The 26,744-nt window shown below is 39.6% G+C and overlaps 2 protein-coding genes across 5 annotated transcripts in view; one reads left to right on the top strand and one right to left on the bottom strand.

The window, feature by feature from the left end:
• LOC121870019 (prestin-like) overlaps positions 1 to 19,314 on the bottom strand; it is a 46,672-nt gene extending 27,358 nt beyond the window's left edge. The window contains exons 1-2 of one of the 4 annotated variants that reach the window (XM_042371748.1): positions 19,058 to 19,314; positions 12,324 to 12,379 (exon numbers count right to left, since the gene is read on the bottom strand). In XM_042371748.1, coding sequence (XP_042227682.1) covers positions 12,324 to 12,379 — 56 coding nt within the window. In that variant the 5' untranslated portion in view covers positions 19,058 to 19,314. The other 3 variants (XM_042371744.1, XM_042371746.1, XM_042371750.1) reach the window with 3 other exon arrangements.
• Positions 19,315 to 19,650: 336 nt separating this feature from the next.
• On the top strand, positions 19,651 to 25,704 carry LOC121870018 (probable DNA replication complex GINS protein PSF2). The gene is made up of 5 exons (XM_042371743.1): positions 19,651 to 19,694; positions 20,971 to 21,092; positions 22,468 to 22,598; positions 23,577 to 23,684; positions 24,065 to 25,704. Exons 2-5 carry the CDS (start codon positions 20,978 to 20,980, stop codon positions 24,266 to 24,268), a joined length of 558 nt encoding a protein of 185 aa, XP_042227677.1. The 5' UTR covers positions 19,651 to 19,694; positions 20,971 to 20,977; the 3' UTR covers positions 24,269 to 25,704.
• Positions 25,705 to 26,744: the final 1,040 nt, after the last annotated feature.

Below are 26,744 nucleotides of genomic sequence, written 5' to 3'. Positions count from 1 at the left end.
CATATGTTACTTATATATTATATGTCAAACAAGAGACCCATTCCCCAATTATGTAACTGTATATTTTCAGCTTTCCGGATGCCATGCTCTTTCAATAAACCATTTATTATTATTATTATTATTACTCCACACCATAACACATAATTATACACACACACACACACACACAGTCTTTCTCCCCGTCTCACACACACTCTTCTCTTCCCACACGCATACTTTATCTCTCTCTCACACACACACACACACACACACTGTCTACCCTAGTTTCAGCTGATGAGTCAGATCGATAAACCAACAGAACCAAGATCCACCACTACCAACGTCACCAAATTTTCTGCTGACCATCTCTCTATTTGACTCAACGTGACAGCTAGGTGTAGGGAAGCTCAGTATACAGGGGGGAGGGTGAGCTCCTGTATCCGGCCTATAATGAATGGACTTAGAGACAATACATGATAACTAGAAACTGAAGGTTCTTTTGAGTATGTATGTATGTATGTATGTAATGTATGTATGTATGCATGTATGTATGTTTGCATATATGGATGAAACACTGAAGGTAATTATACTCAGGGTAAGCACAGGTGAGGGGAGGTACACACCTGAGATAATGAGACGGTGTGTTGGGAAGGTGTGACACGTGCTGTACGTATACGTGAACAAGGCTGTGTAGGTAACCAAGACTTGAACACAATTTGAAGATGTTTTTTCATAAAGGTCGTGATAGGAGACACACACACACAGATACATACTTATACACACATACACTTACTTACACACACACACACACACACATCTATACGAGTACACAGTAAACTAGTTCAGGGTTACACATAATGTACTCTCGAGCTTGAAGGACAAGACAGACAGACATTGTACTCATGTGACCCAAAGGTGCTTCCTCACTCCCTCTTCTCTCCTCTCGTGAACCAAGTCCTCCAAGACATATTAGCACAGGTAACGGTTTGTTTCACTTGACCAGGCCATCGTAGCAGCTCAGCAGGATTACAGGGCTGCCATCATACGGCTGGAACAACTCGCCTTTCCCAATACCTATCGTCACTGGTCTCAAATTGTTCACACTACAGTATGCACCGATACTTTTTGTTGCGAGTGTACTGTACAGTCACTCACACAAGTCTTGTCGCCTCTCCTACTGCTCCACGAACCCCGAGATTAACAATCGTGAACCCGAAGCAGTAGAAACTGTTGTATTAATCTGTCAATATATGTTTCGGATTCACGAGTCTGAATTTCGGGGTTCGTGGAACAGCAGGAGAGGCGACAGGACTTTTGTAGGTGACTGTACTGTCCTACTCAACTGATGTTCCTTTGAGGGATACGGGATGATTTTAGCTCCTCGTGGGAATGAGACTCCGAACTTAGTGCCATCTGGTGTGAGTGTTTTGTTTCATTGGGGAGTCGATACTGCTTCAGGGAGGGAGTGAGTGAACCTTTGACCCCCAATGATATACTGTATTTTAAAAGGTTTCTAGATATTCGTTTTATTATCAATGTCAAATGTGTTAACAAGAACGAGAAGGAATTATTAGTGCTTTTGAAGGTTTATGACTCGAGGTGGTCTAAGGCTTTCTCTATGAGGTGCCACACTTATACAATGAGGTGCCACAGAGGGTCTACACAACATGAGGTGCCACAGAGGGTCTACACAACATGACGTGCCACAGAGGGTCTACACAACATGAGGTGCCACAGAGGGTCTACACAACATGAGGTGCCACAGTGATACTATACACAACACACAAGAAACCCAACATGCATAAGCTACAAGATGGCCGCCAAGCACTGACGCACAAGAACCTGATCAATTATGTCATTCTACTCATCCATCATCGCCCACGACATAATAAACACACTTTTTCTCTATTTATATCTGTGTTTACATTCCTATCCACTAACTATTCTTACGGATAAATGCTGTTTATATTTCTATGTGTAGATGGTGTAGTATACGTTCTGCACCTGATCCACTACACCTCTCAAGGGGGGAGGAGGGGTAATTACTATCCCCATCTCACCTCACACTTTTAATTATTTACGAGGCTCAGAACTGTGGTGGTTATTCTTGGCACACTAATCCACCACAAGGAAGTCTTCAACACGAGTTTCTCTAATTAATTATTAAACACTGAACCACAGGAGAATGGTAACGATCCTCTGGCACCACCCACTCTTGTAAACAACTACTTAATTTGGAGTGAAAATATTTATATCAAGGTTGACAAGATGACTTTACAGTGGGGGGGGGGGGTAGTTGGCAGTCGTGAGGAGGTGCAGTACTGGGTTGTAAATAAGGGGGGAGGTACTTAAGAACAATAACTAAGGGATCTGGTGGGCTAAAACATGCCAAATTTTACTTGGTACTGTCGGTTGCATTTACACCTGGTACAGTTGTTGATGCGTTTTCTTAGATGTGGCAAAGATGGATTCCCGATAATATGATCCAAGAGAAAATATGGCATAGGACCTTACCCTTACCTGGTCAATCCCTAGTTGTAGTGTAAAAACAACAGCTACAACAACAACAACTCGCCAAAACACCCCCATTATGCGACATATTGTTGTGTAACTTGACAACGTTGCACAGCCATGTTAATATTGTTATTATTATCCACTCTGTATCTATATTTTTCTGGACAAAATAAACTGTTTCAATATTTATCACCGCCATAGTGTATAACCCAAACAAGCAACTGGTTATATAACTTTGTGGACATGAAGAAAAAAATAATAAAAAATGATCTATACAGGAACTAACTCACGAAACTCTTGAGCAATTAGATGAATTTACACGATAATGAAGGAATTAGGTATTGATTTAAGCTTCAGTTAAGAGGGAAGAGAAGAGGGAGGTTGGGATGGGGGTGACCTAACTGCCTACACCTGGCTCTGTGACACAGTCATTGACTATAAGGATGGTCCTAGACGAGTCATTGGTGTTCGTAATGACCTCCAGGTGACTATAGGTGTTCGTAATGACCTCCAGGTGACTATAGGTGTTCGTAATGACCTCCAGGTGACTATAGGTGTTCGTAATGACCTCCAGGTGACTATAGGTGTTCGTAATGACCTCCAGGTGACTATAGGTGTTCGTAATGACCTCCAGGTGACTATAGGTGTTCGTAATGACCTCCAGGTGAATCCTCTGTGTTCGTAATGACTAAGTGACTATAGGTGTTCGTAATGATTCTTAAGTGACTCAAAGGCATTCGTAATGACTCCCAGATGTTGTCAGGTGAATCGCAGGTGTTCCAACCCCGATCACCTGACGGTTGTTTTAATCTGATCTCCACGAAATATCGACAGACGATTAATCTTAGAACTGGTTTATCATGGATTTTTTTTATAAGGAGAGAGAGAGAGAGAGAGAGAAGTATCATCTATTGGGTATTACCGAGTTCTCTCTCTCTCTACTAATCATGTCAAAATAATCTCTTTTTTCTCTCTGCACTGTCACGTCATTCTCTCTCTCTCTCTCTCTCTCTCTCCCCTTCTCCCCCCTATATCACATCTCTTCAAGACAAGACAACCCGGTCAAGGTAACCCATCACTTCACCTCAAGGCAGGTAAGAGGGGCGTAATGTAATGGCAATTAGCAGGTGAGGGATGTATATAAGATGGTTAGTATTCATTACACGGTAAGACGGTGAGTGTGCTTTAGGTGTGGCCGGGAGAGAGAGGACATAAAAGAGAGGAAAACAGAGAAATAGAGAGATAAAAGATATATATCACGTTCGCAGAAGAGAAAAGAGTACAGGTGAATGAATAAGACATCAGCATAGACTCACCGGTGGATCAGTATACTAATATAGGTCGAGGTTACAAGGGTATAATATAATCCTAGAGGCTATATTGGTGGGTGTACCTTTTGTATACTGTGCGTGGCGGGGGAGAGGCGGGGTGTTATGGTGGGTGGTAGGGGCGAGGCGGGGTGTTATGGTGGGTGGTAGGGGCGAGGCGGGGTGTTATGGTGGGTGGTAGGGGCAGTGGGTGTTATGATGGGTGGTAGGGGCAGAGGTAAGATGTTATATGATGTGTGGTAAGGGCGAGGCCTGAGGTGTTATGGTGGGTGGTAGGGAAAAGGTAGAGATTGTTATGGTGGGGCAGGAGGTTAGGACAGTACAGAGTTGTAATCATTTGAGGAGGAGGGAGGTCAGGGGTGGGTGCCAGTTTCGACGACTCTCCCTCCCTTAGGATTGAAACTAGGTCATTTGCTATTACACTTCAAACATCTGATAATCTCTTTTAAAATAGTCAAGTACTGTTTTTTTTTAAGTCCTGTTTGTTAGGTTAGTTATGAAGGCTCTTTTAACACTGGAGCCATCACACGCAGGGAGAAAATTAAGTCCATAACCTTCGCCAACTGTGGACGTTCAGGGTGTGGAGAGATCTATATGAGTCGATAAGTGAGAGTATGGGAAGCCAGAGCAGTAACAGCATCATCACCAGTCATGAGTTAAGACCAGTATACAAGATTGAAGACTGCAGAGAGAAGCATGTCATGAGAGGCTACAGCAGCTAAGGAAGAAGGAAGGCATGTTAATCTTTCTGCTTTACATACAGTACATGTCCTTCCATGAGTTCATCTTGACTAAAGATGTTTTGCCTGCTTCTACCTGCTGCGCTCACATCTGTTGCCTGCTTCTACCTGCTGCGCTCACATCTGTTGCCTGCTTCTACCTGCTGCGCTCAAGTCTGTTGCCTGCTTCTACCTGCTGCGCTCACATGTTGCCTGCTTCTACCTGCTGCGCTCACATCTGTTGCCTGCTTCTACCTGCTGCGCTCACATCTGTTGCCCTGCTTCTACCTGCCGCCTGCATCTGTTTTCTCACTTCTACCTGCTACTTTCATCTGTTGCCTGCTTCCTGCTGCGCTCATATTGCCTGCTTCTGCCTGCACTCACGCTCTGTTACCTGCTTCTACCTGCTGCGCTCACATCGCTGCCTTCTACCTGCTGCGCTCATCTGTTGCCTGCTTCCTGCAGCGCTCTCATCATGCCTCTTCTGCTGCGCTCACATCTGTTGCCTGCTTCTATCTGCTGCGCTCACATCTGTTGCCTGCTTCTACCTGCTGCGCTCACATCTGTTGCCTGCTTCTACCTGCTGCGCTCACATCTGTTGCCTGATATTAGTAGATAATTTTTATTCTTGTGTTGAAAGTAAAGCCACTGTGTACCGTTTCTGTACCGCCATTAACAAGCCGTCAGACCTATAGACCTTAAATTTATACCTTCAATGATGATCTGATTTATATATACCAATTCACCTGTTTAAATTCAAAGTGTTTACATCTGCCTATCTTATCACTCACACCTGTTTTGTATTGAGTTAGTATCATCCTTACCTAAACAGTCACCTAAAAAAAAAAACTATCTACAAAATTGGGTTGAAAAAATATAACACAACGGGCGAAGTATTTTGGCAACCTTACCAAGACAACAGGAATCACAGTGTTCATTCTGGAGATTCATCGATCACCCCAAGTACAGGTAGTCTTTCGGGGGGTGACTTACAATACGACCGACTCTAGCAACACTTTGTCCTCAATTTACATCATTACAATATTATAAACAATACTGTCGTGAAAAAATAAATAAACTGATGTATAAAATTCCCGTTGAGGTACCATTAAGGGGAGTGGATTATAAACACTTTACTGAGAATTGTAAGTGTTGATTTAAGTGTAAAGTAAAGGTAAAGTAATTAAATCATCGAATGAGTTAACAGACTTATCGACTCGAGCAAATTTTTCCTATGATTACAGATAGATCGATAGATAGATAGACATTCAGTGGGAAAGGTAAAGAAAGAAAGAAAGAAAGAAAGATAGATAGATAGATAGATAGATAAATGGATATAAACAAGGTTAAGAATGAAATGCGTTAAAATGAAGAAAGAATGAAGTGTGTTAAGATGAAAGCATAAGACCATTATAAGTGGGAAGGGTAGCAGAAGTGTGAAGGGTAAAAGCAACAGGTGTGTGAGTGTGTGGGGGGGGGGGCGTTGCTTGCTTCACAAGTGTTAAGGATGACAAGTGTGTAGAGGTGTGGTGCAGGTGAGAGGAGTGTAGTGGTAGTGCCGTGTACAGGTAACCAGGTGTAGTGTTCTAAATAAGCCATTACTGTACTGTACCTGTGGACTCTTAATACACATCTACCTGCACAGCCTCTCAACCACTTACCTGGACAATTAATTAACGTTGATATAACACGAAGCTAACTTACACACGTGGAGTAAGATGGTAACCTGGAAACGTGTGCAGAATGTAGGAAATTAATTCTCCACGGTCTTGCTTTTAACTCGGATGACATTTTGACCTTGATAACTTTCAAAACATGTGTGTTTGTGAGTGAGAGACAGAGAAATATTATGGCGAGTATAGTGTTCCGTCATTTACCCTTGTCAACTACACCAACATCATATACACTACACTACACTACCACAACTACAGTCTTTGCACAACTTTTTCTCGGTTTCAGGTGACGAAATGGACGAGAAAATGCTTGAAAATCCCAAATTCGGATTTATGATGGCGACAGCGATGAATTTATGATACTATACCTGACTTAAAACATCCACAAATACCACCAACATTATATTGAGGCTACCTTAAGTAATTAATTTCATTTGGCACCAATTACGAGTGAGTATATTACTTGCAACTGTAGAATAGAAAGAATATAAGTTAAATAATGAAGAGCTCCAAATTAGCCCAACGCTCCTCATATCGCTCGGCCAATCAGCTCACGTGAACGGAGTAAACTTAACGAAGTGTTTATTAATTTTGAGTTATTTTACAGTTTGTACTAATAACCAGGTGTGTGCATTTTTGTATCTTCAACTAGGAGGTGTGGTCGAGGTTGGTGTTCGTGCCGGCGTAGTTGTGGTCTTAGCCGGTATGTTTACACTCCCAGACCAGTGGCGGCGGTGGCGTCAGGAACTAAAACAAATAGCGAGTGCATTGTGTGCGTGTGTGTACAAGACAGGCTGACAAGTACTGCGTAAAGCAACTTATATTTGGAGTTTAGGAACACGTTTGACTCTTAAAATGATAAAAAAACAATTATTAAATGTTTATAAGATATTGATAATAATAATAATGGTAATAAGAAAACGCCAGCGTGTCATAAATTCGAGGAAGGGGGAACAGAAGCAAAACCAATAAGCATCGCTGGTCCAAAGTGACGTCATCAGTGGCGGGAATTAAACCTTTTATCCGCCAGTGACTTTAAACAGTGACCGATTAGTGAAGAGAATTACTAAACCAAAAAATGTACGACTGTAATACTTAATGCACGTAGAACATTGTTGCGTTTATTTATATATTGAATAAAAAAAATGGGAAATAAATCCACGTGTACAGCTTGAGAGAGAAAAGCGTACCAACCTCACAGCAGGACAGAACAGAATTTACTTTACGCGGTATTTGCTGGTCGTCACTAGCATCAGGTTAATGGGGAGGATGAGACGTAGCTTTACAGGGGAGGGGGAGGGGTGAGAAGACCTTACACACCAAATAGTGACTGGCGTATGTGAGGCGGGCGATGGAAAGGTGGGGGGGTGAGGAAGATCGGAGGTTGAAAAGGGGAGATATCAGTAGTCACTTAGGGTCGAAAAGAACCATCTAGCATGGTATGATAGATTGAGCTGTGTGTGTGTGTAATTTAGGCAGCTATTATTCGACGACGTGTGGGCGGGGGAGGCAGTTGCTGTAAGAGGTGTGTGGGCGTGAAGACCAGGTCGAGCAGGCAGGTAAACATGGAAGCAGATAGGCAAAGTATGCGGTCCTGTTTACCAAGTGTGGTACAGGGCAGCCCCAGGTAATTGACACAACCCTCCTCACCTGGGCAGAACGGCGCCATCCCCCCACCTCCCCTCACAATACCACAGTCAACCCCCCACCCTCCCTCCCGTCCTAACGGGTTACATGACACCTGTAACTCACTATAAAATATGAAATAAATATACACGTCAAAATAACATCAACACTGAGGCTTTCTTATAATGTAGTTTGTCTCTTGCCTTCACTTAGCTTCTTATTGTATGTGAATATGTCTCGCAACATTAATTAGTTTTAAGTTGGCGTCAAGCTGGAAACATGCGAGTTACCCCTTAATCTATAATCGTTATCTCACAGTTCTGCCAATCCTAATTTAATTCACAATTATTTCTATGCAATAATACGAATTATTTATATATAAAAATAATATAGCCTTGCCAAGACTGGCTGTAACAAGGCCACACCTGACTACGTTGTTCCTCGAACACTTTTAAAGCTTAGGACCCAAATTCGCCACAAACAGAGAGAAGCTCGAGAAGCAGCCATCCCCCTGGACTTGTGGGGAACGGGTTGTTTGTTTGGGTTCACACTCAGGATGGGATGGAGAAAGGAAACTCACAATGTGATCTCTGTATACATGTTGCATTGGATGTACAATGCAGCTTGGTGCTGGGAAGTGGCAGCGTGGTTACTAGCGTGATGTAGAGAGAGCTGGTTGGTGAGGGTGCTCAGAGGAGGACAGCTTGTGGGTCGCCTTTGACGAGGACGCCAGGCAACAGAGAGGAGGAAGTGTTGCTTGCGGCTGCAGCTAGAAGAGGTCACCACGGTTGAGTCTTTATAGGTGAAGGCGTGGGTGAATAGTTAACACACTCCGTGGGCGGCGCTGGTTGACCGAGACCACGAGGCATACACTGGAATTCGCGGGGTTGGCTACTCAGCGACAAACAGCGTTTGTAGGGGAGAAATCCACTACAGACTCCCCGCCCACCTGGTACGATGTCCTCCGTAAACTTCCTGTACTTCCTGTACCAACTGTCGGTGTTCAAGACTGCCGCCATTCCTCTCTCACCTCAAATCATCTTCCACCTTCATTATAAAGTCACAGTTGCCGCCATCTTCACCACCATAAACATTACAACACAATATACTACACCACTAATCATCGTATACATATATATATATATATATATATATATATATATATATATATATATATATATATCAGTTTACACATCGCACGGTCGATCGCATTTGCAGTCGAGTCATAGCGCCAGAATTACCCGCCACACGTTCAAATTCCAGTTAAAATATACAAGCACCACGTTCAAGATTTTTATACCTTGAAGTTCAATGTTATACACAGTTCAGAGCCAAGGGGGTGTAATGTGTTTTTGTTATATGTAAAGGGTGTCGGGAAATATCAATAATATACAATATGTTAATACTTGTGTTACAGGTCAGAAAAATTTTATAACGAAATATTTGTTACAGAAGTTTTTCGTTATAATTCAGATAACTACGACAGATAAATAGGGTAAAATAATAGTAGTATTAGTTGAAGTAGTAGAATAGTAGTAGTAGTAGTTGAAGTAGTAGTAGTGATGAATACTTTCACAAGAACACAACACAACACGGAATAACCCACAGCAGCTAGACTCAGACCAACAGGAACTAGTCAACGATCGGTCAAAGAAGTTTATAATATTTGTCACACACACACACACACACACACACACACACACACACACACACACACACACTTCTTGAAACTAACTTACACACAAGGTTTGTTTGGTTACCAGTAAGTGTCCGAGACCCAACATGACGGATGCTTTTTGTGGTGTGTTAGGGAAGGAAAAACTTGTGCAGGAAACACTAATAGGGAGACAACACAAGTCGAAAATCTCATCTGATTATTTATTTATTTACTCTGGTAATATGGCAAGGAAATATTTATATAATACGGTATTATTATTTATGATAATTACTATATTTATCTCGCTTAATTTTTTTTTTATTTTTTGTTAGGAAGAGAGAAATGGGGTGGAGTTTATTAGCTATTTCTTTGGTCCAACTATATACTAACACCACCTACCCCCCCCCTCACCTACTCATGACTGCAAGTATTTCATGACACCAGTAACTTAAAAAGTATTTCGTCTCGCTGGTACCAAACACTCACTCACAAGTCCAAACACATATACTGAATGACTGACACACACACACACACACACAATACAAGTTAGGGCTGTGTGAACCAACATTAACATCACCATTATCCATAACCCTCCAGTTAAAAAAAAAAAGAAGCACTTTACTCGCGGCTATCGTCTTTACTATTCACATTATGGATAAACAACAAACAAAAATATCATTACAATTTAGCATAAAACCTGGATGTTAAATAAAGTGCATTACAAAAATCATCCTATTGAAATTCCAAGCGCCGGGTACAGATGTGACGTCAGAGGCGGTAATCACAACAACTCCACAGAACCATCATGTCCATTTAAGATAAGAAAGGCTGCTGATTGGTTCTCGTAAATTTATAAACATCACCGTATAGTTCTCAACCAACTTACCTCACTAAAGGGTTTGGTTATAGACAGAAAAATAACAGTTTGTAGGGATGTGTGGCCGGCGTGGTGGTGTAGGAGTGACTGATGACTACTGATGTTGCCAACGGTATAATGAGGAGCGCTAGAATACCCTCAATTTTACCGTGTTGCTCCTCAATAAGTGGGTCAGTAAGACAACCACTTCATCGTATCAGTCCGTCAGAAACACACAGAAAAAAACCCTTGAATCTGTCTGTCTGGGTTCTCTAGACAGACTGATGCGGTGTTGTAATCCTTTGTGTACGTTGTCGCCTCTGAGCTGAATAAAGTCGCCTGAAGGTGTTTAATTGGTTTCTATCGCCAAAACTGAAATGTCGTGCATCTTAACGTATTATTATTATTATTTTATTATATTATCCCCAGCTGGGTGAAATAGAGCGGTTGTTCATATTTTTGGGTAGACTGGATGAGCGACTCGAGACAAATGTCGCAGAATATTACACCAGCGAAAATAAAAACAGCTTTTATATTACAATGAACAGGTAGTAAGAGTACCAGAACACCATTAATAGAGATAACTTTAACGGAGAACAATGATTCAATGTTATAGAAAAGCAGAAGTGTCAAATATTTACTGGACTCTTCGAAACTGGACTGCCTCGCCTTGCCCTCACTTGTAAACACTCCAAGCCAAGTGTTCACAAGCTAAATACCCAAGGCTTTTAAGAGATCGGTTACCTTATGTAGAACTTCCCTGCCTTACCGGACTAAAGGGAGCTTGGAAGTCCTTTTATATAATGTCCAGTGATGATGATGATTATTATTATTATTATTATTAAGAGCCTGTTAACACGAGTAAATATTAATTGTTCTGGGATAAGGTTTGGTTGAGACGCAGCGGGGGACATGATCAACACTAATTATTATTATTTTCATTATAGGGAAGTACTGTACTGACCTGGGGGGGGGGGCAGGCAGGTGAGAGCTGACGTTACATAGCTTAATACATGTAGTAGTGTAGAATCGACCACACACACACACACACACACACACGCTAAGCTGCGTCAATGTGAGGTAGGTAAAAAATTAGGGGAAAACGATATCAGTCAAGTCAGTATTGGTAGTCAAGGAGTGTATTTATTTGGTTTTACAATACCAAAGGTGAGTGTTTGTTTACTTCTGCATGTCCTGCTACCCTTTACTCTCTCTTACTTCCCTCTCCCTCTCACTCCCTTCTACTGTGACTCTCTCTCTCTCTCTCTCTCTCTCTCTCATTACTGTCTTATGGAACTGGACTGCATCGTAAGTTGTACATGTGTGTGTGTGTGTGTGTGTGTGTGTGTGTCAAGTAACTCGACAGGAGTAACTTCAAGAGCATCTGATTGGTTCGCAGATCATGACGTCATTCGGTAAATTTACAAACAATGACATATGTTTCCTGGTTAGGTAAGGTTAGGTTAGGTTCTAGTGTCTGGGGGGAGGAGGGACACCTGGGACACCACCAACCAGAGAATATAAGGAGTATAAGGTATTAGTGTCTGGTGTCTGGGGGGGAGGAGGGACACCTAGGACACCGCAGCCAGAGAATACTTGAGAGTACCAGGAGTGGCTGGTGTCTGGGTGTCTGGGAGGAGGGACACCTGGGACACCACCAACCAGAGAATATAAGGAGTATAAGGTATTAGTGTCTGGTGTCTGGGGGGGAGGAGGGACACCTAGGACACCACCAACCAGAGAATATAAGGAGTATAAGGTATTAGTGTCTGGTGTCGAGGTTATTACACATATTATTAATGTAAAAAAAAATATAATTTGATAAGGCTTATACAGGGCACTGGGCCAATCCTGAGTTGATAGAACCGACCCACTACACTACACTACATCAACCACAAGTGTGAAGGAAGGAGGGAAGGAAAGACGAAAGTAAGTAAGGGAAGGTAAAGGTAGAGAGATAGAATACCTCACCTCGTCAGTAGCGCATCCTCAGCCTCCTCGTCACTCGTCTCCTCATGGCTCGTCATCTGGGGGGAGAAAAAAACGAAAAAAATCAACTCACTAACTCGGCTGTACTCGAGGAAGGCGGTTACGCGTGCTGGATGGTGTTTTATGTGTCGTTAGCTGTGACCTGACCTGACCTAGACATGTCACCTCCTAGTTTCTGGATGTATGGCGGAGGGGGGGGGGGTGTAGTGTTGATATTGTGGTCTGAGTTATGCCGTGAGCGTACATACACACACACATACATACATACATATACAAATACATACCTACATTCACAGTTGCTTATCTACATCCATAAATAATTGCTTACATAAATACGTACATACATAAATACATACATAAACATACATAATACATACACACATACATAAAATCCACACATATAAACATACTTGCTTACATACATACATAATACCTACAAATATACACAGAGAACACTAGACGCCTTACTCACAGGATCTCGTTGTGTGGGGGTAAATATCCGCCCTAACATAACAGTAAGTACCAATGCACACTGGCCTGTAGAGGTGTGGTGACTGGGGATGGCACAGTGCCTGCTGGTCTGACAAGACTTGGCACCACCTCTCACGCCTCCTGTAATCGACTGTCTGTTTGTTTGTGTGTTCTTCATTATTGTCATTACCATCATCATAACTATCATCATTATAATCATCATAACGACTATCATCATTATAATCATCATAACGACTATCATCATTTTCATCATTTTTACTATCATTATAATTTAACATCGCAACATTCATCATCATCATAACTATCATCACTAATATCACCATTTTCACCATCACGTTATCACTATCATCATTGTCACTTAACACTGCATCATCATCAAGGTACAATGGATGGCGTCCACCGCTAATGTCACCACCACCGTTATAACTAAAGGCAGCAGATATAATTCTTACCAATTCCAATTCTCGAGAAAAAACAATAATAAAAATACCACACATCCTCCAACTTAAATTCCTAAACATAATATTAAGGAGAATTATTTTTTCTTTTTGTTTCGTCGTCAAATTCTGAACGTAAGATACAGACAGACAGATATGAATTAAATAAAAATAAATGTCTTAATCAATTTATTCTATTTCTTTCCGTTGTGTCACGTTAAACCAAGGTCGTAGCTCTGTCAAAAAAAAATTAAAAAATAAAAAATATCCGTAACTTTAGCGAACAATACAGAGAGACTAAACCTTGACTCCTTCATGCACGTAAAATGTCTTATTGCCCGGCGATGCATACAAGGTGACGTGGTCGAGTGTTTCTGTAACCCACGTAAGTCATTTTGAAACGCCTGTGTCTGTATTTCTGTTGTCTGTATCTGTCATCCATCATGTTTGTGAAAACTTTATGTGATCTGTGGAGACTGTGTTTACCATTTTTATATTTGGAATTATGTTAACAAGTGGCGGTAGTGATGGCGGTGCAAGTAGCGTAGTAGCATTCGTTGTTATTTTTTATTACTATTATAATTACTACTATTATTATTATTACTCTTATTATTATCATTACTCTTATAATTATCATTATTATTAAACAAGTGGATAATACTTTTTGGTCTGCTCTCCCCACATATCAACCAAGACACATACCACTCTTGAGATGCGCGAAGGACAACACGTCTTTACGGTGACGTGAGCCAATTTTTATCAATAGCTTAATATGAGACCCGTGAACATGCTCTCAGGGTCACTTGTATTGATAATGGCTGGCTTCAGAGAGATCATATCAATCAACTTAAGTATCTATAAATCAGTGTCCACAGCAGTTATCTGAACACGTCAGTTTGGGAGGATAACAGAGAGAGTATCCAACCCAGTTTATTTCACTCAGCATTACAAGCAATAGCCCTCTACCTTATCTACAGACGTCAAGTCAAGTTAACCTAACCTGATTTAACCCATCGTCCTCAAGGGGTTAAATCATCGTCCTCAAGGGGTTAAATCATCATCCTCAAGGGGTTAAATCATCGTCCCCAAGGGATTAAATCATCATCCTCGGGGGGTTAAATCATCATCCTCGGGGGGTTAAATCATCATCCTCGGGGGGTTAAATCATCATCCTCAAGGGGTTAAATCCTCCTCCTCAAGGGGTTAAATCATCATCCTCAGGGGGTTAAATCATCATCCTCAAGGGGTTAAATCATCATCCTCAGGGGGTTAAATCATCATCCTCAAGGGGTTAAATCACCATCCTCAAGGGGTTAAATCATCATCCTCAGGGGGTTAAATCATCGCCCTCAACCATCAATGAGCTCCTTGTATTATATCTTAACCTCCTCGATCACGACCTGCACTGTACGGGGACAGAACTAGAGACACAGTGTTGACCAGATATTTAGCTTTCTTAAGGCTGTTTAGTCAGAATTTAAGGTCCGTAGTTCTTAATGAGTATTGTGTGCCTGTTAATCATCTTGTGGGGACGTCATGTGGTCAATCAGTCAGTCAGTCAGTCAGTTAGTCAATCAATCAATCATTCTGCCAGTCAGTCAGTCAGTCAATCAATCATTCTACCAGTCAATTAGTCAATCACTCATTCTGCCAGTCAGTTAATTAGTCAATCAATCACTCTGCCAGTTAGTCAATCAATCAATCATTCTGCCAGTCAGTCAGTCAATCAATCATTCTGCCAGTCAGTCAATCAATCATTCTGTCAGTCAGTCAATCAATCATTCTGTCAGTCAGTCAATCACTTAGGGAATAAGGACTGATACACATAGAGCTGATAACACAGTTGATAAAGCGAATAATGTGTTTCCAGAAGGTACAGTTCTTGATTACACCTGAGAGTTATCTTAGCACTACACAAGGCAGGTACATGTGATCTTGTCTCATACATTTTTATATTAATCTTCAAAAATGATAACAACAACAAGACAACACGACAACAACAACGACACGACACCAATACAACAAGACAACACGACAACAACAACGACACGACACCAATACAACACGACAACAACAACGACACGACACCAATACAACACGACAACAACAACGACACGACACCAATACAACACGACAACAACAACGACACGACACCAATACAACACGACAAAATAACACAACACGACAATAACAACACAACAAAAGGGACAAAAACAATACAAGAACACGACAACAACAGAACAACAACTCAACATCAACTCAACATCAACACGACATCAACACGACAATACCCAAACAGATCGGTAAAAGCTTGACCTAGTAATGGACGACAGGTAATGGGCACAGTACAGTAAGTGACCCCCCACGTGTTGTCCCTCTATCGAACTGATGAACAGATAATGGTACTTCATGATGATGATTGAACCCTTGAGGACGATGATTGAACCCGATGATTAGGACCCCTTGAGGACGATGATTGAACCCTTGGACGATGACCCTTGAGGACGATGATTTAACCCCTTGAGGACGATGATTAACCCCTTGAGGATGATGATTTGATTGAACCCTTGAGGACGATGATTGACCTTGAGGACGATGATTTAACCCTTGAGGACGATGATTTAACCCCTTGAGGACGATGATTTAACATGAGGACGATGATTGAACCCTTGGGACGATAGTTGAACCCCTTGAGGACGATGAGTTGAACCCCTTGAGGACGATGATTGAACCCCTTGAGGACGATGATTGAACCCCTTGAGGACGATGATTTAACCCCTTGAGGACGATGATTTAACCCCTCGAGTCAAAGGGTTAAGTCATTATACTCAGGAAGTTAACGTTGCCGATGCGATTCAACTTAAGAGAACCTTCGCAGCCAATACTAATAATACTAATACTAATACTAATAGTAGTAGTAGTAATGATGATATACTACTACTACTAATAATAATAATAACAACAACGACACAGTAAGGTAGAGAGAACAACACACGCTGCTGAGCATCTTGGCGGTGGTAACCTCATCACACCACTATCTCCCTCACGTTATCTTTAGTGACAGAAAATCACAGCCAAGTCGTAATCACACACACACACATACACTTGTTTTTACCGAGGTGTCTGTGTGTTGATATACCGAGACCTGAATTAATATCATTACACAGTTTGAGGTGTTGTCATATGACCTTAAAGAGATGGCGTTTTAGGGAATTCCCGTATCTGTACTTTATACCTACATCTGTCCTTGTATTCATCTCTCTCTCTATAAGTTCTCTCATTAGGTTAGGTTATAAAAGCGGGGTGTGCCAGAGTAGTGGACATTGGCACCCCCTGTTTCTCCTCCACTTGACATGGCACTGATAACTTACTGACAAGGTGTGTGGCACTCCATAAGTGTCACGCCTAAAAAAATACTCACTCGTTACGTATAGTGGAATGTCGGTAATTAGGACACTCGTGGTCCGCTTCAGCGAGGTGGCCTCTTTAGCGAATACGGATAAAACTCAATAGATAAGAACAATTGTTACAAAATGGTTGATATATGCAACATTCGTTAGTCAATGAACAAAATGTGATTTCTTTCAACTGGTGGCATGAAGCACAGAATGATCACAATCAATAGTTAGTCGTTTATATAGAGTAAGGTAAGGTAGTCAATGTTTGATAGATTCACTGGGTATTTCAGTACTCGTAAATGTGTCATTTCCGATAACCTCAACACTCCAGCACACTGTCTTCTGGTGAGCCACCCAGGGTACAGCTTGTCCCTGTAACGAGATCTCCCCACGACTACTCATAACATCAACTGACTTGAACTAACCAAAAGACCTGACAATTGCGACGCCGACTACACGTGTCAGGTCCTATCGGTTATCCAAGTGGAGTGAGGGCCTTAGGACTAACAACTGTCCAGACATGACAACAGGATGGAGCTCATAGCCATTCAAAATCTTGAGAGGGATGGAAAATGTAAACCTGGGCCATTATTCGTGATGTCACGCACCACCAACACATCTTGAAGCTCACCAAGGTGTCACGCAGGAAGAATATAAGGAAATAATTCTTCACACAGAGGCTGGTAGACCTATAGAATAGTCTACCAACTTAAGCTGTAGAAGTCAAAGACGAAAGACTATTAACAACAATGAACATGAGAATGGAGGAAACTGCAGCGGGCCTATTGTCCCATAGGTAGTACCAAACAGGGAGGTACTACCGCCTGGGAAGATATTGAAAGCACAATGTATTGTCTAATGGTAGACTCTGCTGCCATATGGCATCACGAAAATTGTGACCAAGTCACAGGTTGCTGATCTGTCTTTCTGCTTCACACAATTGCAGGGTCCCAATTGTTTCTCTTACTATTGACAACACAACATAAATATAATGCTTCTCACTTCTGATTTTTTTTTCATTTTTGTATTTCTTTATGGTTCTTTGTTATTATTATTATATTTTTTATTTTATTTTCAATTTTGTATTTTATATCAAAATTTTATTTACTATGAATTATTATTATTATTATTACATTTTCGCCCCCCAGGCCCCGATGTGGGTCAGTGACTTGTGCCCGGGTCGGCTAATCCCCATAAAAAAAAAAACTACGTAGTTCCGTTAAAACCAACCCCCATCGCTCATATAACCGTCCAACCTATATTTGAAGCTACCTAGCGTGTTCGAGTTAATGGTGAAGTTCGGTAACTTGTTCCACTCATCCAATACTCGATTTCCAAACCACTGGCCTCCTTCCTTCGGCCTGGTCACCTGTAGTGGGTGACCATTAAGTAAATTCATATATAATGGAAATATTTAATTTAGTATAATAATTATGACTAAGAAAAGTCATCAGCATTAATGTGTCATGACTATCGACAGTCCAGATCAAAGGTTCCAGCATATACCTGTGCTGTAGTGTACTGTATAAAGAACACCAGCACCAGGACCTAACTAACAAGATCACTGTAACTGTCATCAATCAATAAAGATGTCCTTGACTGTTCATGTCCCGGTACTGCTGTTCTTCATACGACCCCGACCGTGTCTCGTGCGTTACAAGGTTTTTGGATGATAAAAAACATCGGTTACCTGAAGATGAAGATGTAAAGAGCACAACGTCGGCAGGTCAAAGGAGAATGTTTAGTGAACACAGCGAAAAATACATTTATGTGTAAAATATTATAGTGTAAAGTCAGATGTCTTGAATGTGTAGTTTCCTCAAGGGACTTTAGTAAACACGCCGTCTTAATGTTTGTGTAACACTGAGTGAACTATTTCATAAACCGGCAACAGTCAGTCGTGTCCGGATTATCGCACATTTGTCTCGCGTCATCACATCCGGTTTGATTTCTTCGATTTATCATCCACAAAACGACTCAGTATAACCAAATCAACCTATAACGTAAACCAGGCCTGGGACGATTCTGAAAACACGGCCAGTTTTAAGAAAATATATCCACCGGAAACCTAAGAAAATGTGACTCATTCACGTACAAATGTTAATAAAAATGATACTTTTTGTTATTTTCTGAGCACTACGAGTACAGTTCTTTAAACTTATGAATAAAAGACCCCACATTTTAAAATTTTCTCTACAAATTTTACTATAATAGTTAGATTGTAATGAAATACTGTTAAAAAAATAGCAATTGTCTTACTTTTCCCGTTGATGTAAGTAAAAGCTCCACTTGGTGTGATACTGACATACTGTTAACACTCTTTACGTGTTTGCAACTATTTCACGAGCAAAAGAGAACGACACTCCCACACACGCTGTATGACACTTACGTAATGCTAAGACTTTCCTTGAAGAACGTTTATATCAGCTGATTTCAAACACGATGATGCAATATCTATACGCGTGATTGACTGATAATGAACACCGGGCATATATCACGATTGAGTAAATATATTGTCATGTATATGCGCCCACTTTCAACACACTTTCATATTCATGGTCACAGTAGGTTTGGGGGAGTGAATAGTGACCTCACATAGAAGTACGTGGTAATAATTATCAAAGAACCGTGGTGCTGGCAGTGCTGTCGTCTGCTAGGCACAACCCGGGCATTTATAGGAGCCCCCAAAAGAGGTTGATAATAATAATTCGAATTCTGTCAATAACTAAAAAAATTTGTCTCTGAAAACATGTTAAATTTTGAATAATGTAATAAGACATATTATACGTATACAACGAGTTCTTAGAAATCTTCTCATTTGAGTTTTCGGAACATTTAAGAGTATTGATAATAATATTGTATTTTTTAACGATAGTAATAATATTTGCATTTTCATGGTTTAAAACACGTTGAATAAAGTAATAAATAATATCTAAATAAAAATATTGTAATCAGATCTAAGAAAGCTTTCCATTCCCCATCACTTTGTTTACATATGACGTCAGTATTGGCGGGAACTGTCAGGGGTAAGGTTGTGTGGATATATTTCCCCATAAACTAGTTATTTTGTATAATTTCCTTTTGGATTATCATTCAAAATTACTATTAAGGTATTTAGAAATGTTAGCAACATGGATTAAAGAGTTCAACCACCTTGTACTTGTAACAGAAGAGAAAGATATTAGAAACAACATTAATGCAACAATTAATTATGTTCACAAACGTTGTTGAGCGTCTCCATACAAATGGTTCAGTGAGACAAGACCGGTAAACCATGTATGGAAGATGACATGAGCTAAACTAACCCAACATCATCAGTTAAAGAACCTATGGTTATACTCTGGTGTATGGGATCACGTAAAAAATTTCCACCATATATTTCATCTCAAGATTACCCACCCTAATGCTAACCTAACTTTACCCCGAAACAGTGTTAGGGCGGTGAAATAAACTGTTGCTTTTGTACACATTTAATGTGATCTGGCAAATTAAAATTTATTTTGTTCTGTTTAAAAGGTGTTGACGTTCGGTGAGACTTGGGTCTGGGAGCTTTTCGAACTATCGGATTCGGTTACATTTTATAATTTATAATTGATAAAATGAACCAAACTCGCCTACCTAACCTAACCCAACCCAACGTAAAGTTAAGCTTGACCTAACTATTATTATAATAGGTTAGGTTAGTCTGGTGCACTTAATGAACAATAATTATATAACATCTGGATACAATAATTTGGAAAGTTACCCAATGTTAACAACGACATGAGATTTTATTCCCATTATATACATGATTACCTTTATTTTTACTCACCAACAGTTTTCTGCAATAAAACACACTCAGATGATTGTCTATTCCTATGACAGCCCAAATGTGATTTGTTGTAATACAGGGTATTTGAATATACAGTACTATTAATTTTGTACAGTACTGTACAGGCATCTCAAGTTACAAAGGATTGATTAATGAAACATTTTCTGGAACGGAACATGTACACGAATCAAGAGATGCCTGTACCTGTACAGTGTATTGCAATATTAACCCTTTGAAGGGCGAAGTATCCCTTACGTATTTTATTCTGGCTGACGCCAGCTGATTTTTATGCCAAGTTTATGCTAAGTTGTGAAATGCAATAATGTACAGACATCCCTGGATATACGTGTATTGTTTATGAATATGCATCCATTATACTGTACATTGTATAGAATATATTAATTATATAAATGTTAAGAAGTAGTCGAGTTTATTGCTATATAGTAGATGTAATGTACGTATATCATTAATCATAATAATGTATATTACAGGTTAATAATGGATGCAACTGAGATAGAGTTCTTGGCAGAGAAATTTCCCATTACTATAGTGCCAAACTTTGCTCAGGAGAAGTTGTACCTCATATCAGGAGATGTGGGGCCATTTAATCCAGGTGAGAACTTTTCTCGTCTTTTACAAAAGATTTTGTTAATCATGAAATAAATGCCGTGTTTAATTAGCTTTTTGCATCTAAGGATTACTGTACAGTACACTGTTGTTAATTAAGAACCTTTGCTACTCTGGCAAGAAAAAAAAAAGTGGTAATTGTCATTGTGCTGATGCTCATCCATATTTGTTAGAACAATGACTCAAACAAATAACTATGTACAGTATTAAGATGTAAAATATAGATGTATCACAAGATCTCAAGTAAATGTGATAAAATTTTCATATCCATATGAATATAGACATAATTCCTTGAGACTCGACATATTGTACACAGTGATGCAGAGAAATTTAAACATTATTTTTTCTAATTGGCTAGTATAAATAAATACAGAACATCTTTAATGTACAATTAAATAACATCTTGCCAGAAGTACATTAAAACAAAACATATTTTTTTTTTTTACATTATAAGGGATGGATCTGACTTATTTGCAGTATTATCTCACTTCAGAAACTTCTTGTAGGTTGTCCTCACAGAAGGAAGGACATTGGTACAGTGGCCAGTTGTTCCTCCTTTACAAGAGGGAGGGTTAGATACAAGTGTAGCTGCCATGCATTCCTCCTCTCTAATCTATGTAAAACCCAGATCATTAACTGACTGAAGTAAGGATGCTCCCAGATACCTGTGTCAGGACCTTATCATCTTCCGATGATAAGAAAAAAGAGTTATAACTAGAGTTTTGTTTATAAAATAAAGCACAGGAAAAAAATTGCCAAAAACATAAGTCACTCGATACAAAGGACAGGTACCTGACCTGAGGTTCTTGTGTTGGCAAATTAATAGTACCTGTGCAGTGAACTCTATTTAGTGGAGTGGTTCAGGTTGTGGCAGAGTGGTGTTAATCGAAGAAGCTTGGTTAGATGACAGGAAAAATGCATATCAGCAAATACTCACTGTGCTTAGTGTAGTGTACACTTCATTTTCTAACTTTGTACAGTACAGTACAGTACAGTACGTATATGCAAAAATACGTTTAATGGGATTGCATATAATGAGGACTGACTTTTTCTTTTGTGTTTACACTCATCTTTTTTAATTTTTTCAAACACCAGACAGTATCCTTCACCTGTCATCTTATTCCACATTACTGTAAGTCCTTCTGATCATCACACCAACTATTAAATAATCAGTCAAAGGTTTTGTTCATAACTTATGTCACCTCTTTCTCTAAGTATACTTATGAATATTTGTTTAAAGTGAGTGTTTGTAAGGAATATGCTTCTTTGTATATACAACCTCAAACAAAATTTCAAGTTAGGATGAACGGAAAGTTTTGGTATCTGCATTACTAAATCTGATTTTTACTCTGTACCTGTAGGTATACCCTTGGAGGTGCCAATGTGGTTGGGCATGAACCTTCGCCAGCGAGGAAAGTGTCGACTAGTTATACCTCCTTGGATGGATGCAGAGAAGCTGGCTGAGAAGAAAGAAGAAGAAAGCCAATCAAAGGTATACAGATGTTAATACTATTGATATCTTAGCTCCTAGATGGTCCAGGGTTAATGATAGTCAAACCTTTGTAACCTTAGCCAACTCCGTCTTTTGATTTTGGTGATACTGTACTACGAGTGTTTTTGTGAATGTCACCGTAAAAATCGTGTTAAAAGTCTCTTCTCACAAACAAATATTGAGATGATGCTGATTACTCTGCCATCTTCCGGCATGAGCATATTTTGTTAGTGCACGTCTTTGTCTTGCCAGTTAAGAGGGAGCTTAGAAGTTCTACTCTGTAAAATGGGTTTACCTGATGACAGTATGTAGCACTTGTCTCCACCTTTCACCCTACAACAGAGATTTTTCATGTTATTGAATAAGAATAAATATTTGCCGTAAGGAAGCAAATGAAAATATCCAAAACCTAATTGCCGCTTTTCTTGTAAGGACTTAATGTCTGAGTATGGGATAATGGTCGACCCAAGAGCCACCTAAGCGTGAATTCGCTTAAGGTGTAGAAGCTATCGCCAACACAACAACCACACCCTAAGTTAACGAGTTGCATGGCCCAGTGTCAAGGAATAGTCCAAGAAGACCGGACAACTCGCCAACTGTACTGGCTAAACATTACCCCGGAACACATGATCTGCAAATCGATTAACATCCAGGTTCCCAATTACTGCTGGGTAGACAGAGGCAAATGGCGTAAAGAAACTTGCCCATAGTTTCACTGTTTAAATGGAACCAAACAGGGTTAGAGTTAGTTAGGATTAGGAAATAAGAAAATTTATTCCTTTATAGTTTGAACTTTCCAACATTTTGTAACTTTAACACACTGTATGAACAAAAGATTTCTCTTATTCTTCACTAACCTCTCGCTCTACACTGCTTAGTTCCAAGGAATTGGAACATCCTGCAGTTGTTATTAACATAATCTGATTTACTTGCTAGGGCCAAATTTGGTATATTTTTTATCTATTTTTATCCCGACAGGTGTTCACAGAAATGCCATGTGAGCATTATCTGGTGGTTGCTCAGTTGCTGCTGTCAGCTGCCCCTGAGGATATTCCAAATTCTCAACAGGTCAAAACACTTGTCAAGGTAAGACATACCTTAATGTCCTGCTCCATACAAATTAACAATATAATGCCAAGCTTCACAATCAGGATTATTTTATGAAGTAATTGTATAGATTCTTTTATATGACACCAAATGAAGAGTTTTAAGTATGATTTTAGTTACAGCCACCATGCAGAACAGCAAATATTACTTTCTATTAAATTTTAGAAATGAAGTAATTGTTTTTGTACTACTTAATGCTTAGGTTAGTGTAAGAGACGGGATTAGTTTGAGACGGAAAAACAATCAAATACAGTTTTATGGATTGCAGTAATATATGATGTAGGTTATAAGTTTCAAAATGCCAAACACTGCATAAAATTTCCTTGAATGGATGTAAAAAATAATTTCTTCACTTACAGGACATGTGGGACCTCAGAATCTCCAAGCTACGATCATCTGTGGCAGAGTTCATCAAGATTGAAGGAACACATGCTAAGCTAGACCGACTCACATTGCTAGAAATCAACAGCATAAGACCGTTTCTCCCTCACGCCTTTGACCATCTTCACCGTCTCTCTAAGGCCGCTTACACCAGTAAACTCAGTCAAACACAGGAATTGTAGTGCATAGATTTTCTTAAATATATAGTGTACAGTATTACCTTCTTTTTTATGCTAAATATTGTAACTCCTTCTATATTTGCATAGTATTTATTCACCTCTAACCTAAACCCTGTTAGTTTTACCCTTGAACCAGGATTTAAGGCCATTTTATAAAAGTTACTCTTGATCATCAGGCATTTAACAGTGGGATGGGACACTTGCACAATAGTCTATCAGCATTAGACACTTTGTTGTCATTATATTGTTAATCATTGTCATTAGACACTTTGTTGTCATTATATTGTTAATCATTGTAAGTTTGTACTCTGCTATGTACAGTAGCCTTAGGTTATTTCACGAGATAGGAACTGAGAATGGTTATGTAAAAAATTCTTATATATACCCGGTAAATACATGTACAAATTATACAGGTAATCCAGTACAAATTAATGGGTTATAGAGTAGAAACCAAAATAATTTACTAAACAATGCTTAAAAGTATTAGAGTACAGTACTGTACTACCATTTTCTCATATATTGCAAGAATTTCTTTATTTCCCATGAAAAACTAGGATTTCCAATCGAGCACTGTGCTGTTACAACTTCCGCACACTTCCTCAGTCGTAATTACCCTCAATTTTAACACCTGTACCACTTACCAAGATGTCTAAATGCTCAGTGAGAATAAGTAGAGAAAGATGCTTAATTTAGAAGATAAATTAAAAACTGAGTTTCAGTGAAGTGCATCAGTTGTGACACACTGAAATGGTAAATGAAACTATGATTCACAGCATGAAACTGAAGACTCGCAAAGTTTGTGCATAATATGCACAGCCATCCATACCCAAGACCATCCAACATTTAAGATCACCACTGTAACAACAAATGGAGGATCCTTCAAAGGCTTGGATAGTAGGCATGTAAGGCTGCAATGAGCGGTCTAATGAAAATTCAAACTTGGTAGCTCAAGAGAGACGGCAAGTTAGTTACCTACTGACAGCAACTTCACTGCAAGTCCTGGTACTGGAAAGACTACATCACTTGTTGCAATTTTCTTCAATTTTGTACAACTCTTAATTTTCCATGGTGGTTTAGTCCAGTATGTAAATACTGTAATGTTAGGTAGCTGCTCCTTAAAAAAAAAAAAAAAAAAATGCCAAATAACCCAAGGTGACGGAATAAGAATGAAAAATACAAAAATATTTATATACAGTATTTTTCATACAACAGAATGGGGATAAAATATATGGGCTCCCCCCATGAATTTTATTGCAGAGTGAGATATTTACTTCACAAAAGGTTTAATTAACACAGGATGTGTCAGTATGCACAAAAATTACTCTTTTTCATATACAGTACAGTTGAGGGGGGTGCCTAAACTTCCCATTATGTAAGCTATTAGGAGTCCTTCATATAGGTTAATAATAATGAAATAATATTAATAAAATAAGAATCCAGTATTATTTCAGTTTCCTTTTATACGTCCCAAACCACAAAGAACGATTCACTAAGCCACACACATTTGTAAGAGATCAAGGAGACTGTTCATAAAAATCTAACATAAGACTCAGAAGATTTGTCCTGAAGCCTTTAATTAATTACCAACCTGTGTGGTTGAATTAAATAATTTTATTGATAAAAACAAAACAAAAAATACAGTACTTTTATATCAAATAACACCAAGGATTCATGAAATATACACACACAAAAGGTCAGGCACAGGTAGGACCCGTTGCCCTGCCAGTTACAAAGTGCCCTCGATTTGTTTTTCAATCATCAGTAACATGAGGGTAGGGCACCCACTAGCCATGAAAAAATAAGCCAGATCAGCCCTCAAAGGATGGTTCCCCTTTTTTGCAAAACTCAGCCCCCATCTGACATCCTGTGCACGGCCCTGCTAAAGGTTAATATTAGGTCAGTTTAGATCCCAAATTGTACAGTGCAGCTGGTAAGTCTGACCACCCCTTAGAATAAAGATAATGTTTATGAAATAATTATTTTATATATATTAAGACAGACTAACAAAAGGGTCAAATCAAAACCCTAATTGTCTGTTGGTCAGGGAGATATGATGACCAGCATCCTCTGCTCCCAAAGACCAAAAGGCTTCATGGCAGTAAATGCTACAAGTTGGTAAGACTTACATCCAGCATGACGAAAATGATTATCACAAGTGTTGTGCTATAAAAGACATTAAAGTCTGATAAATCACTACCGAAATGTAGCTCCGTTACTCCCATGCACAGATGGTAGGTGATGGTATGCACTCTATTGCCTCTCCACCCAGGGTAACTCGACTAATGTATGGTACATCATAACATCAACAACGGAATTATAACATTCCGATATCATAACGTTACTCACTTCCTAGGGGAAAAATGTCTGAGTGTCTCAGATTAAAGTAATTTTACCTTATGACACTCATGAGAATGACGGAAGGAAAATGAAAGAAAAGGCATAAATCGGGTATATAAAGCAAGAATTAAAAAAAAATAGT

The sequence above is a fragment of the Homarus americanus genome, unplaced genomic scaffold (assembly GCF_018991925.1).
Source record: "Homarus americanus isolate GMGI-L3 unplaced genomic scaffold, GMGI_Hamer_2.0 scaffold14467, whole genome shotgun sequence".
In the NCBI taxonomy this organism is placed as follows: Eukaryota; Metazoa; Arthropoda; class Malacostraca; order Decapoda; family Nephropidae; genus Homarus; species Homarus americanus.
Note: the sequence above shows the minus strand (reverse complement) of the source record. Positions and strands in the feature narration are given on the sequence as shown.

Bases quoted from the DNA above. Each gene is read 5' to 3' on its own strand.
- LOC121870018 (XM_042371743.1), top strand. From the start codon at position 20,978: ATGGATGCAACTGAGATAGAGTTCTTGGCAGAGAAATTTCCCATTACT. The intron at 21,093-22,467 runs GTGAGAACTTTT...CTGTACCTGTAG, and splicing joins TGTGGGGCCATTTAATCCAG to GTATACCCTTGGAGGTGCCA. The intron at 23,685-24,064 runs GTAAGACATACC...CTTCACTTACAG, and splicing joins AGGTCAAAACACTTGTCAAG to GACATGTGGGACCTCAGAAT.